Source organism: Telmatherina bonti (genome assembly GCF_933228915.1).
Source record: "Telmatherina bonti genome assembly, chromosome: 3".
NCBI classification, from domain to species: domain Eukaryota; kingdom Metazoa; phylum Chordata; class Actinopteri; order Atheriniformes; family Telmatherinidae; genus Telmatherina; species Telmatherina bonti.
The window spans coordinates 22,763,948-22,778,946 of record NC_136621.1 but is presented as its reverse complement, the minus strand read 5'-3'; the positions used below and the strand labels follow the sequence as shown (position 1 = coordinate 22,778,946).

General features: G+C 38.0%; 1 protein-coding gene across 1 annotated transcript in view; it reads right to left on the bottom strand.

Annotated features, from left to right (window-relative positions):
- Positions 1-3,383: 3,383 nt before the first annotated feature.
- mgat3b (beta-1,4-mannosyl-glycoprotein 4-beta-N-acetylglucosaminyltransferase b) overlaps positions 3,384-14,999 on the bottom strand; it is a 68,901-nt gene continuing 57,285 nt past the window's right edge. Inside the window, exons 2-5 of the mRNA XM_079264859.1 lie at positions 9,221-9,671; positions 7,088-7,731; positions 4,970-5,252; positions 3,384-4,881 (exon numbers count right to left, since the gene is read on the bottom strand). Coding sequence (XP_079120985.1) covers positions 4,384-4,881; positions 4,970-5,252; positions 7,088-7,731; positions 9,221-9,670 — 1,875 coding nt within the window. The 5' untranslated portion in view covers position 9,671 and the 3' untranslated portion in view covers positions 3,384-4,383. The remainder of the gene's footprint in view (positions 4,882-4,969; positions 5,253-7,087; positions 7,732-9,220; positions 9,672-14,999) is intronic.

Below are 14,999 nucleotides of genomic sequence, written 5' to 3'. Positions count from 1 at the left end.
AGTGATGGAAATGTCTTTCTGAAATGCAGTTTCTATTTATCAAGCTGTATGTTTATATTCAGAAGGGAAGCTTTTTTCCCTTCTTGTCTTTTTAGTTTTAAATCTGACACACAAACAAAAGAAGAACCTTCACCTACATTTCCTTCCTAGATGGTGCCACAAAGGTATTTTTCATGTCTACTTTTCCTGCTTCTTTCGCATGTCATTGCCATGCTGTCATTAATCAAAGTAAAACAAAACCTGTTGAAACGGATGAGGTGTGTATGTCTCCTACTTCTCAGCTCTGCAGAGCTGATTAGTCATAAAATAATGACTTGAGTTCTATGTTTGGCATTTTTTACTCTCGTTTGGGTCTGCAAGTGGTATTAAGTAGGAAGGTTTTTCAGACTGTTGGCCCTCTGCACCCCTTCACCCCTTACACTACTGCTCTGCAATTTTGGTGGATGACCTCAGGCTGTTCAAGATCTCAGGAACTCAACCAGGAATTATTGCCATGGTGATTAGAGGCAACAGGCAATGAGAAGTAACCCTGGCTTGTGTTTCATTGACACACTTCTTTGGCACGAGTCAGTGTGCTTGTCGCACACATGCACACACATACGCATACACATGAATATATGTAAATATGCAAGCAAACACATGTGGTGTTTTCCAGATGTGCAGCCTGATTGCAGCAGGCTGAAAGTGGGGAGTTAACTTGAGTTAAATGGTTTTTGGCAGAGCTTAAAAGCAAATCTCCACCCAGTCCTTGATGGGAAACACTTGTGGTTACATTTCTGAGATGGCTCTTAACTAAACACAAATGTTTTTCTTCTTCTTTGCAAAGAGCAGTGTGTAAACTTGTGGGTGAAATTGCTTCTCATTATAAAGACACAACAAGCAGGTCTGCAATTTGTCACTTTAAAGTGCTTAAGTTATTAGCTGAAACCCAAAAAATCTGTTCATGAATTTAACAGTGAATACGCTCCATCTTGGAAGAAAACTCAAACAATTAAACAAAAAAAATTAAAGGACAGCAAACCTACAGCTGATTTAATGGTTTACAATTTCTATGAAGAACTTATTCAGGTGTTAGAAAGCAAGTTTTTCAGTTTTCTTGAAAATTGAGTTTCATTTGCAGTATCTTCCATCAATCATAATCAATTATACTTTTAAAAGGCGAGAAATCTAATTAGGAAACAAAAAGCTCCAAATCTAACATTATTGGCTCCTTTCCTGTCTCAAATAAAATCCCATTTTCAGCCTATTTCTCTGCAGCCCTCCATGATTTAAATGACGCTTTGGCTCCTGACACCAGCACCAAACCCTGAACAGCTGCTGCTGTAGACCGCATTACCAGAGGCAGCACAGACTCAGAACTATCATCAGTCACCGTGGTGGCTTATCTTATTTTCCTACCCTGAGTGTACAGCTGTAAAGAGTCATCGGACATTTTTTTTTTTTTTTTTTTTTTTTTTTTTTTTTTAAGTTTTTTTCAGTTTTGGAAATACTGCTTATTAATCATGAATATGTCAGGATATTTATTTGTTTTTATAAAGGGTGTTGCTTTAAGCTGTTTGGGTTTCAGTGCAGTTCTTAAAATGGACATTTATTTCTACAAGGTCTGTAATGAGGTAAAATCCAGCAGATTTTACAGAATGAGTCCACATCATCTGATCCAGAAAAACAATGGTCTAAAAATAAAACTCTGGGCACTAAATATAAGAGTTTTGGGAAAGTCAGGGACCAGAGACCAGCGATTAATGTGGTAGAGGGAGGGGAGAGTCCAGGAGAGGCTGAAAATCCTGGTAATTCCAGTTAAACATAATCACCCCACCCATGTGATGCACGTACAGGCAATATGAATACACGGCGATGGCACAAGACTGATACAGATCAACGTTTTGTTTGTCTTTTTAAAGAAATGGCTGAGCAGAAATGAGACCCACTGCTGCAGCATTTCAGTGGATCTGCTCCAGGAAAGGCTTTGTGCGATATATGTTTTATTCGGTTATGAGCATGTACTGTAATTTTATTTTTATTCATGCTTAAATATTTAGAAAAGAAGTTGTGAGCAATGAGCTCTTTTTTGTATTTGAATGCATGTTTGACTGAACTGATAAAGCTGTTAAATTCTATTTTATGCAACACTACTTATTCTGGCTCACCTTTCAATCGCTTTGTTTATTCAGTTTTGTTTTAAATTCAAATAAATATTTTTAAAAAACTGTTGAAGCATCTGATTTACATGAAGGGATCAAAAGAAGTATGAGCTTCAAATATTGGCTCAAGAAAATCATCAACCCATATCGGCCATTGTCTAAAGCTGATGGGAGAGGAAAAGATAGTCATTGGCCATAAAAAAAAAAAAAAAATCCATATTGATCCTAATTTGAGGCAATGTGTTCTGAGATCTGTGGCAGTGTTTTGTTCCCAAGTCAAAAAAAAAAAAAGCTACACTCCCAAGCTTTTACTTGTTAATGTTCTGATACAACTTCACCCATATTGTATCCTCTCAGCAACTCAAATTTCCTCCCTGAAACTTATTATTCCTTCTGAGGAGCTCCTCACTTTGAAATATAATCTGAAGTGTAAAGTGCAGACAGATGTGGAAGAAGCAGATGGTGGATACAATCAGTTTGTAAGAAGAGAAGTCCATGTATTTACTGTGTTTGTCTTTTCTTACTGACACAAATATGACACACCATCACCAGCCACTGTGAGGTGATTTTGGGAGGCATTTAGCCACATGAACAGTGGGAAAAAGGACAACAGGCATGAGTCTTCATGCCTTAATGGTCAGATGTTACTGATCATGGGGCATTGCCATGGCAACTACTCTCTCTTTGTCACCATGGGACAGAGAGAGAGATATGAGGCAGAGGGAAGATAACTACATCCCTATTACTGAAATGCAACATTGTTGCAAGAATTAACAGAATATAAATAGCCACTGAAATGAAGTGGGAGTCAGGATAAGCATGTGATTGTATGAGGGAGACAATTACGGGATGAGCAGGTGATTTCAGCTTATTTGAATCAGGGCAGAATGATAAGCAAGCCAAAGAGTGAAAATATCCCTAATTAATATCTAATTAATGCAGCAATGCAAGTAGAGAAAAGAACAGGAGAAAGAAGAGCCATGGAAGATTCATACCAAGTCATTCTACAATTACCAGCCGAGTATAAAACGAAACATTTAACCGAAAGAACTTAAGAGATGACCTCATCTGAAGACTGCAGCGACTTGACTGATGTGAACCCACCCACTCATCTCAACACCAACCCCAACTCTCTTTCACACAAGTTAGTTTTCAAAGAAACAAAGTTATTTAAGCTGCTGGACAGACATACTGACATACTCCTCAAATAGTCTCATAGCTCTCTGATTGGAGACTGGGATGATGAGATAATAGACTAAAACATTATTTATTCACGTCAGTCTATAACCTCTGGGCAAAATATTCATACACATTTGAATCGTTTTCACTTTTTCACTATATTCTCCTCCATCGGGACAGGATCCTTCTTGTTCTGACCTCCAAACCTTCCCCACTGTCACCAGGCTTCAAGCCCAAAACTGGACAACTCAAACATGGACACACAGACAAGTCCCAGGTGCATGTAGATGAATGCAAGTGTATGAATAAGCAGCAATCTCCCCACTGAACTATTAATCTAATTTGGTGCAGTTTAAACAGACTTTGTCATCTTTCTATGTAGACCCAAGAACAATGTCATGAAACTGGTTCTGTGAGGAGGTCACTGAATAGGAAGACATCTGAAGATGTGGAGTGAACAGGAGCAGGAACAGCGCTTGGTCTGTAAATGCAAACAGAAATAAAAGTAGTCCTTTGCTTCTGAATTGTTGTTTTATTTAGTCATTTGTCTTTTTGTTTGTTCTGTTTTTTTTTTTTTTTTTTATTTCCACAGGTTTAACACACCTGCAAATTATCCCTGGCTTTTCTTTGAAGCTGCCCCTTTCTCTCAGAGAACAGGTGTGTCCAACTGGCAGGTGAAGACAGGAAAAAAAAAAAACAGGCCAGATGACAACAGGAAAGATAGCTTTGATGCTCCCTAAATAAGTGGGAGGATTGGGGAAGTTTTTCATCTTTTATCCAGTGGTTGCACCCTCTCAATGCTCTCTGCAAATACATGGTTGATGTGACTCATTGTTCCCTTTTTGCTGTTGTTGCTTTGTTGATTTTTTTTTTTTTTTTTTTTTTTACTCCAAAATAATGACTTTGAAAGATATTCTGGATCCCTGCAACCCCAATGTTGCCTGGTGGAAATACATTTAGCTCCAAATGTCTTTCATCAGTACCATTCAGTTCCAAAAGCTCAGTGTCAAGGCCTCACTGGGGCCATACTAGTTACTTCACATATTTTCACCCAGCTGATCTCCTAGCCCTCACTAAGTCCAACCACTTTACTGTAAGGGTTCTCCAGGAGGTAGCGGTACCTGTCATAGTGCTCTAACATGTATTTGGGAGCATACATATGCTCTTTGGGATCCGCTGGTGGATATTCCTGCAGGGAGCCATCAAACCAGCCCCCTGTCCGGATCAGTTCACGGATGTAGTTGAGATCGCGCTTGTCCTCATAGTCTCCCCATCGAGGAAAGTCTCCGTTTTGTGCTGACACCAGCTTGAAGTAGATTCCATTGGGAGTGAAGCACCAGGAGCAGTGCCACCCAGCAAAATGGAAGGGGCTGCCTATCGACCACTGCACCAGGATATGTCCGGTATCGTTCTCATACTTACGAAAACCAGGCATTGTATAATATTCCCGACGGCGCAGTTTGATGCCATCCCCGTCGTAGACACCGCGGAGCATCCCCAGAGTGCAGCCTGATATCACCTCCAAAGACCCAAACTGCTTCCAGAAAAAACCGTACAATGACTGGACACAGAGAGAAAAACATCATACAATCAAATTCCATGCACAGCACACCAGACTACGGCCTTTTTTTTGGACATATCGCTATTACCTTGCGCATGTGGATGGCGAAAGGCTCTGTCCAACCATCAAACAGCTTGAGGAAAAGGATACCTTCAAGGGCTGGGATTTCATCTGCATCGTTAATGATGAAGACATCGTCTGATCTTGCACCCATCACCCTGGACATGCCGTTGCGCGTCAAGAAAGTACGCAAATAGTCATCTGCAATCCAGCCATCCTGCTTACCCCCATCTGGGAAGTGGTCGAGGAATACGTACAGGATCTTGTGACGTATGTAGTCATACGTACCATTAAGGAGGAGTCGCAGAAAACTATGGGAAATTACAATTAGGAGAAAATATTAAACACAAAAAAATTACTTTCCGTTGTTAAATGTAGGCATTTTTTCTTATCAGGCCAAGAAACTATTGGTTTCAATTTTCTACAACATAATGTGCCGATTTGCTAGCAACCACAGAGATTACAAAGGCTGTCTGAGTATATCCATCAGGATGTTTTAAGACTAAACAGTTTTGATTTTGGATTTTTTTTTGGTCAAGGTAAAAGTGACTTTGCATAACAATATTGCGCATGTTTTTTTTTTGTTTTTTTTTAACAATCTGTAAATTTCCTCCCAAAATACAGACATATATTGACAAATATGACAGTTCTATTAGTTCACTGGCAGATTCTTGAATGTGCATGACCATGTGGTTGACAAGATCCAAATTAGTGTCTTAGTCTCACTATGGGGGACTTTGCCAATTATTAGACATCAAAGTAAAATTTATTTTCTTAAATTTTGCACTAAAAACTATTTAAGAAGACTGACATTACTTTTGGTAAATTGAAGAATTGAATACATGGCAGGCATAGTGTGTAACTCAGTACATATGACTTTCCTCCACTGCATGAAAGCTGTAAAGAGAATATCTAAACTGCAGCTCTTAGTAGCTTTAATGTGACTTTTGACCAGAACTTGGTTATATTTGAAACAAATTATATCAGATTTTAGATGGTTTGAAAGAATGGAAACCAATGTTACTTGGTGAAGTTAGAAAAATACAAATAAGTAATCATTAAGTAATGGAAAGAATAAGACACAGGTCAGGAAGGCAATTTCTTTGACACATTATATCTTCCAGCAGAGAAAACCCACATTCTAAAGAACAACTCAATTAACTTGTTGATATGCACAGCAAAAGGCCGTGTTCACTGAAGGTAGCTGCTTTCATGCTGTGTCACATCCTATGATTGAATACACCAATCTCTCCCTTCAAGGCTACACGCAGAGTCAATCATGCTGATTGTCATTATCTGCTATAAAATTGCTCTCAAGGTGTTTCATGATGTTGCCAAAGGAATCTTACTATAATTGTTATTCAGCACACTAATTCTCCAGAAACATGAAGTGTGGCTGTAAACAAATACTTAAAGCTGTGAATAACAGCAGTCTGAAGCATTCGGAGCTGTCAGATGTAAATATAACCAACAAATAGGACACGTTTTGGGTGTAAACCATTAAGATCAGCTGAAATAAATCTCTCTTTTGGGATCCTTATTACCTTTCGAACCAAAAGTGGCAAGAGCACTGAAACAGACAAACAAGGCTTTTTTTTTTTTCTTTTTTTTTTAAACACCTTAAAAAAAAACAAAAAGAAAATAAATAAAAAAATCATTGTAAAAGATTTAGAACAAGAAAAAAGTTTAAAAATCCTGTTTCTTTAGCTATTTCTAATGTTTTAAAAGTCTGCTACTACATATGACTTCTTATGCTTTAGTTTGTTAGTGATCATAATGCAGCACCGACAGTTTAAAGGATGTTTTTATCAGCAAAGCAGCAGGGGATGTTAGTGTCAGTGGTCAAACCCTGTCTTTAATATGTGACATTTGCCTCAGTTGACCTTAAGTTACTTGATACTTCGTCTCAACAAATCCAGATCTGACTCTACACTTTGTGAAGTCTCCGGTGATTCATCAGTCTCAAGTCTAAAGTGAAACGAGAGAAATCAAGGACTTAGGTTCTAATACCTTAACTCAACTAAACCACCAACAGGACAGCTTTGTGAAAGATGACACCCTATATTTAAATCCAAGTTTGTGTTTTCACTGCATGTGTATATGCATCGCTATCCAGAAAAGAGTTAATGAATCAATGGTGTCTTACCTCAAAGGTCGTTTCTCTCCATACGCAGTGAAGTTTGACTCACAAATAAGGAACAAATCTACAGCCTGTGCAAGTTCATGAAAGCGTACATGCAGCAGGTCAAACTCATGGTTGACATTGATGGCATTGATGACTCTCCGCGGGGTCTCTCTGGGTGTCAGCCGCTCCTTAGTTGGTAGATTGGAGTGGTACACCATAGTAGGAACCCCACAATAAGGTCCATGCCATCCCGGCCGACAAACACACTTGACCAGCCTTTTCCCATTTCCCCTGGCCTTCAACTTAGCCTTTGGAGTCACGGGGGGTTTCTGGTGGAGTTCCAGAGTTTTCCGCTGTGCTGCAGCTCCAGCTTGACCGACTTCCCCACCTCCATTAACTACAGCACCTGCTAATTTTACAGCGTACTCCCTTGGAGCAGCAACCTCTGTCCCCTGCTTGAAGCAAAGGGCTCCAGCTTTGGTACGGGCAAAGTAAGGTGTTTTGTCATCTTGAAGTTGGTGAGTGCGAGTGTGAAGGTCCCCCATGGATTGTACAGGGTCTGACAATTGATCTGCGGGGATCCGTACTCTGTGTTCTTTTCTTAGTACTGGTGCTTCTGGAAAGTCTGGTCTGTCAGGCTTGGCATGGTGGTCTTCATCTCTCCCCTAAAGAAGAAAAAAAAAACAAAACATAAAATGATTATACAAAGTTTGCCTCTAATACAAGTAAATATCAAGCCTCTGTTTATTTGAGTGTCATGACTTAAAATGTGCATCAAGCTAAAGCCTGAGATTAACCAATAAAAGAAAAAGTTATTGTACTTTGACCTTCTGTTCAAAGTAATTTACATATTATTTTGCATTTGTTACCATCACCACAAACCCTTTTTGTGGTTGTCATTTTGACTTGAATGGTAGAACAAATAAAAGGTATATTACTGATGGCTGCATTTCACTTAGAGGTAGTTCTACATTTGTGCATAAACAGGTGCAGAAGTACGGAAGCGTAGAGCTGTCCTAATGAAAAAATAAGTGGGGGGCCCTATCCCATCATAACGTGATACGTTTTATTGTAAAAACATGAAACGTATCACGTTATAACGTGATCATTTTATTGTAAAAACGTACAACCACTTAAATTCAGCAAAGATGATACAGTTTGTATTCATATCGATTCTCGTGCCGCTCAAGTTGATCAATCAGAATTTATGTCAAGAGGACCGGACTCATTCTTCCTTCTGTACAGACCCATGCCTTTTAAAATGACCCTTTAACTACGCACACTTATTATAATCATCCAAAATTTTCAAAAGCAGCAAAATTTCACCATGTCTCAACCCAAGTATGAATTCAAACTTTATGAAGTCCTGTAAATGAGCCATTTGTGATCTCCTGTCCACACCCCGCACACAATTTCCTCATCTAAAGTCAAAAATGCCCATTTTGTCGTTCTCAACAAATCACGTTATAACATGATCGTTTCACATTTTCACAATAAACTATCACGTTAGAAAGTGATAAGGACCCAACTTTTTTTTTATTTATTTATTTATTTTTTTTATTATTAGGATGACAGCTCTACGCCACCGTACAGAAGTGCAATGCATCCCTATAAATAATCCTAAGCTTTACATATATACTGAAGTATTTGTTTATATATAAAGCTGTAGTGTTTATGCCAGTACTAACTAACCTGAAATGTGTTGTAACCCAAGGTTGTTTTAGGATGCTTCCCCCCCTTTTACACATTCTACTATTTGGTACTGTTGTTTAATTAAACAATGTGATTGTGTTTTCTCACGCTTATGCCACGCAAAATAATGAGTGTTTCTTTTTTTCTAGTTTTGGTTTAAAAGGATAAAAGTCACGTATAAAGTCAAAGGTCATGCCTAGCATGCACAGCCACCATGACACAGCCCTGTTGCTAGAATTCACAGTAAAGACTCCTTTGCACTTGATGCAGAATATGGATGTATATGCAGACGGACGGACAGTTTCAGGAACAAAGTTTTTGTTCGTTTCGAGGAGCTTAGATCTCCATCACTTTACACAAAAATAGAGCAATATCTCAGAAAAAAAAGACTTTTTCTTCATGGCAGCTGTGGGGGGGAATGAATGTAAGTGATATAGCTGTAAAACCTTTTTTTATTTTTACCTCTTTAGATGGGTCTCCCAACTGACTTTCCTCTGGTTTTTCCCAGGGATGGGGAGGTTCTGGCTCCTCCCTCACCTGCATCTCGATCTCTGCATGACCAACGATTTCAGGACCTCCAGCAATGACATCTGCAATCCCAAGGTCTAGCCCTTCACCTCGTCCTCCATCTCCCACAGGACCTGCCCTTTCTCCAGGTTTGGTGTCCGATTGACGGAAAGCAGGCAGAGGAGGAGCCTCTTCAGGAGAGGCCGGGCTGAGTGGTGTTGCAGCCACACCCTTCTCTCTCCAGAAAAAGCCAGTTACCATGATGAAGGACTTGATGTTGGGGTATGGAGCAGAAAGCTCACGCAGCAGAGACACGTAATGGAGGGCCTTGTAGTAATGAAGGAAGGAGATGACGCACAGGCCCACCGTGCACAGCAAGAACACTCTGTGTCGTCGCATTTTCATCCTGGAAGGAAAGGAGGCAAAACGAAAAATGTATAAACCTATTATGGGATATTATTTCTGTTCAAGTATTACGTCTTTAATATTAACTGCACTGCTTTACTTCTGCAGGTAATCAGTAATAAATGTAAAAATAATGGCCTGGGGGTTGGTTGAAAAGAAAAGAGACACTGCTTTCCTCTGCAAAGAACAATAGTTCAGATAACAAGACAAATGGGTTTCCCATTAGCCTGTTATATATCTCTTGAGTTTTTCTTTTTCTATTAGGGGTGTAGTATGAAGATCCATACAGAATATACCACGTTCTTACATGCGCTTTGTCATTTGATTGAAGATAATGTTAGTTCCAGATGGTCACACTTGATTAATACCAACTTTTCCAGTTAAAAAGGAAACAAAAAGATGGAATAGTCTGACCTTTCATGAATCAAAATGCACAAAAAAAGATGCAAATCATACAAAAAGTGAACTGAACAAAGAGGGGAAACCATTTAAATTATTTTGTGGTTTCTTATACATTTGTCATGGTTACTAGCCCCCATGTGTTTCACCACTTCTGCTGTGAAAGTGAATTTGGAAGCAAAGCTGAAACATAGAAGAGGGAACATGGAACAAAACTTCACTCTTTTCCCCAAGGTGACACTGATTTACAAAAGATTGAGAAAATATACAAACAAAATACTTATGCTACATCAGAAAACATGCTTAAATGTAAAGGAGCTCAACAGTGGTCTCAGATCTGAATTTCAACAAATCTTATCAGTAATGTAGGATTTCATTAACAACCAGACAAATGCAGTAGTGTCACAACCAACGGAGGCCTTTGGCTCACGCTGTAAAGTCCATCCAAGCATTTCCCTTCATCTACAAAATGGCTGGACTCATTTAACTCTTACATTTAAACAAAAAGATTGGAGAGAAAAATAAGCAGCAACGGTTTGAACATTATGTGACATGAGTGTGATGTTCGTGCGCAGGTGGAACAATGACTGGGTAAAAGTCTGGAGGAGCCGTTGTCAGGACAGAGATGGAACAAATTTGCTATGAAGCCCCAGCCACAACTGGATATGTTCAGACTCATATGACAACAAGGAATCTCTTTTGCTCTTTTAGACCTGTTAGAAAGAAATCATGACTATTTCAACTGAATATTTTTTACTTCAAATTTGACTTTTTTTGTACTCTGGAATATAGCGCTGAAACGTGTTATTCAGGTGTTAATGTCTCTTGCCTTGCAAATTTAGGATATTTCCCTGCTTAAAAACACTTGACTCAAACTCATGAATCAGTAACGAGCTGTTGGAGAGATAAGGTTACATTTTAGTTAGATGCGTTGGAGGAGGGAAACATCTCAAACTGGCAGGACAGTAACAGCTGCTCTATACACACACACACACACACACACGCGCACACACACGCACACGCACACACACACAGCTCACCTCTCAGATTTCCAACCATTAGAGTATTCAAAGTCTCCTACTGTTATGTGCCTGTACCAGCTGAAAATAGGCACAGTCTGTCTGTCTTTCAGACAGACCTAAAACTTAGATCCCCAGATTTCCTCCCTTTATTAAAAATGCAAGCCGGCAACCAATGACTCTCAAAGCAAGTTTTTATGATGTTTACAACCACAAATCTGGAGATGAAAGAATCTAAACCTCAACTAAATCAGGGGACATTGAGATGGTGCAACTATTTCAAATGTAACCTAACTGTAGAAACAAGCAGAGATGACTGACAATAGCACATCTCAGAAGGAGCCATAATAAAAAATAAAAATAAAAGTAAATGAATAAATATTGACTTCTCTAAATTCAAAAGTATGAATTTGTGTCTATATATAAACAGATTGGTAGATAGCTTTTCTAGAACATAGTCTGTCAGACCTATAAAAGCACTAAAGAGAGCAGACAAGGTGGAAGCTGGTTGTTTGTGATGTATTAGTGGAGAGCTGTGGCACTTCATCTCCCACTGTCAGAGCCTGTCTTCATCTCGCTCAGTTCCCCCCACTTTATTTGTCATCTTTAATTCTCCTTCACGTTTGCTCTCTTCCCTTCTTCACTCTGCCGTTTCCCATACAGCTTGGTACAAAATCCGGTGAATAGGAAGAGAGCAGTATATATACTGTATATATATGAATCTATAGATTCATATGCCACACATTCCCAATATGTACAAAAATGGAAAGAAACAGAAAAGGAAGCAAAACTACGATTAACGTTTAAAAAAAGTTATGTCATGCAAACCCAGAGATGTTATATTTCAGATGTGTAGTTAGGCTAATAGAGGTTCCTTTTAGCCCACAAAAAAATATTCATTTTCATGTCCAACAATCAAAGCAGCATACGGTACACCATTTTTGTACCATTATACTGACTATGGACTAAAACTATGATGCACTGAGTTAAAACAGTGAGTTTTTCTCCTATTCTGGGGTCATCTAATGGCAATGTTTCTACATTGTAAAAATTTGACTGATAGTCTTATAGTCAAATTTTGACTAAGAAATAATATGGAGAAGAAAGACATTAAATAATCAAATATAACAAAATAATTACTTAAATAATTACTTATATTTATACTTATATACTTACTTATATAATAATTACTATATAATTTAATAATTATTTATTTTGTAATCAACTAATTTAGTAATCAAATACATGATTGAATAAGTACTTAAATGTGTCATTAAATAATTTAATGGCTAATTATATAATCAAATAATCTATATGTCATTTATTTATTAACATAAGAATTAAATACGAAAATGTGTTACTAAATGCATCCCTGATTCATTACAATATATTCATTGTCCAGAAAAATACAAACAAAAAAACAAATATAACTATTTAATAAATAATTTCAAGTCAGTGAGCGGGAGAGACTAGGTAGGTAGCTAGCGTAATCTTTGCTTCTGAGAGCCTCATAACTTCACAGTCCACAGTGGGTTCAGGTGCAGGGGGAAATCTGGGCTACCTGATTATACTTTAGCCGAAATGTTTAGTTTCTCTACTTTTTGTCTAAAGCAGATATTAATATTAGTGACTTCTGTTAGAAAACAAAAAATAACATCCAATGGATTAGAAATACTTTTAATAACACATTAATTTATTCAAATTTGGAATTAAATATAATTATATATTTAAGTAATTATTTCATGATATATTTAATTATTTAATAATGAAACTCTTACAAGAAAAGTCGAGTATAAAATTATTGAAATAAAATTAATCCCAAAAGCTTTTTTATTAAGGTCCACAAGAACGAGCCTTTAATTCGAGTCAGGTGCGTTGAAGCAGGGAAACATCTAAAAACATGCAGGTCTGAGGCTCTCAGGAAAAGAATTTTACAACCCTGGCTGGTTTAAACAAGGGACAATGCTACTTTTATGAGATGCACTGCATTTCAGCTCTGTGAATAGCATTTTGTTTTCGTGCAGAAAAGGTTTTGAGAATAAAAGAACAAGTAGGAATTGGAAGGAGCAAGTGAAATAGGGAGAATTTACCAGATTGAGACACCCATCACCAATCCATATACAAATCACTTACGAATGCAGTAATCGTCGGCATCTCTGGGGTGTTTTTTGCAGACTCAGGAGCATCTTGGCACCTCTACGCCAAGACATGACTGTAGTCGTTGCCCGGCTGTTGTAACATTCCTCTCCTTTGCGATGCTGCCTGTCAGATAATGTACATTGTGGAGTTTTACAAGTCAAATAGTGTCAAGTAAAACTAAATGCTTGAAATAAGTGGAATGCTTAGCTAGTGGGATATAAAACAAATGCAAAAAAGGCAAAGGGTTTATTCTGTGTTTTTGTCTTTTTATTCATAAATGAAAAAAACTTCCACACAATCTACTAATTAAAAAATAAAAGTTAATCACTAATTGTATCAGTAAATATTAAGCTGCAAAACAATGGCATATTTTTGTGGTTTTTGATTTGTTTAAACTAGTATAGTTGAGTCTATTGACCTCTGTGTCATGATCAGTGGTAAAGGTTTGGAAGTAGTTCCTTGCAAGGGTGTTATATCAACATTGAAGAAGTGTTGAGACTGACTTGAACGGTTCAGGGACATACACCTTCCTGATGAGAATAAAATGGTAAAACAGTCTTGTATCCTCGATCTGTTTGCATTTGATTCTAATGCAGTGCCCTTGTATATTACTTAACACTATTTGACTCTGTAACCGGAGACTTGCTGTAAAGCTAATCCCTGCTGGCTGCTTGAGTAGCAGGCTGACTTTTACCATTTCTCCTGCACTGTTTAGCTGATAGATTGTTAGTTACCTGAGCATAAAAACTACTAGTTAAAATTTTCTACCAGCGTTTAGGACAACAAACAAAAATTTGTTAAGCTCAGGGTGGAAAACAGCTGGCAGCTCTCATCTACAGCCAGGCTATTGAAGAGTTTTCCTGTCAGGCTTGGATGCACACGATTGCCCAGTGTGTCCTGGCATGTGGCATGCAAAGGCAGTGCCAAGTTGCACAGTTGTTGCTGCTTATTTCATTTCAGCTGGTCAACACATTAACATCTTTTATCACCCATGATTTTATTCAAGGTATTTTGGTATTATTTGGTTGAATTCAACAGGAAAAATATGTGAGCAACAGACCTGAAACCACAACAGTTCCAGGTTTGTGTAAAAATTTACAAATACTAAAACCTGTGAACTCTCTATCAATAATGCTTAAGCTTAACAATGAAAGCTGATGGTGAAAAAACAAACAAACAAAAAAAAAAAACATGCCAGTTCATTTTCTCTTTGTTTTTCCATAAAAATGGTTTCCTGTCAGGGGGTGTTGAATTCAGGTGTTTACACAAGCAGAAGCTTTTATTTGAGTATAATCTGTCTTATTTTTTCTGCAATATTTTCTCTGTTAAATTTCCCAACGATTTTCTTAAAAAGACAAAAAGTCACCAACCCTTCACAAATGTCCTCAGACTCAGACTTTTTGGGGATTGTTTCAAATCTTGTGGATCTAATCTAAATATGAAACCCTGGAGAGTTTTGGAAAAACCCCGACCGCTGGTTGACCATTACAGACCAAACATTTGGTTAAGAGACTGGGAAAGGCAAGAAATAAACAACCACAGAGAATAAAATTTGATGTGCTGGGAGGAAGAATTCCCCAAGTCAACTGCTTTAATTTAATGCCTGTGTATTAATATGTGTGCATGTGCATGCCTGCACTGCCCCAGCCGACCCACTGAACTGTTTTCACATACTGTAAATGTTTTTAAAAAGCTGACAGAAATGCATCGCTACAAGTTCTTAAAAACTTAGACGACAGTACAGTACACGTACAGTGCAAGGTTTGTGACAT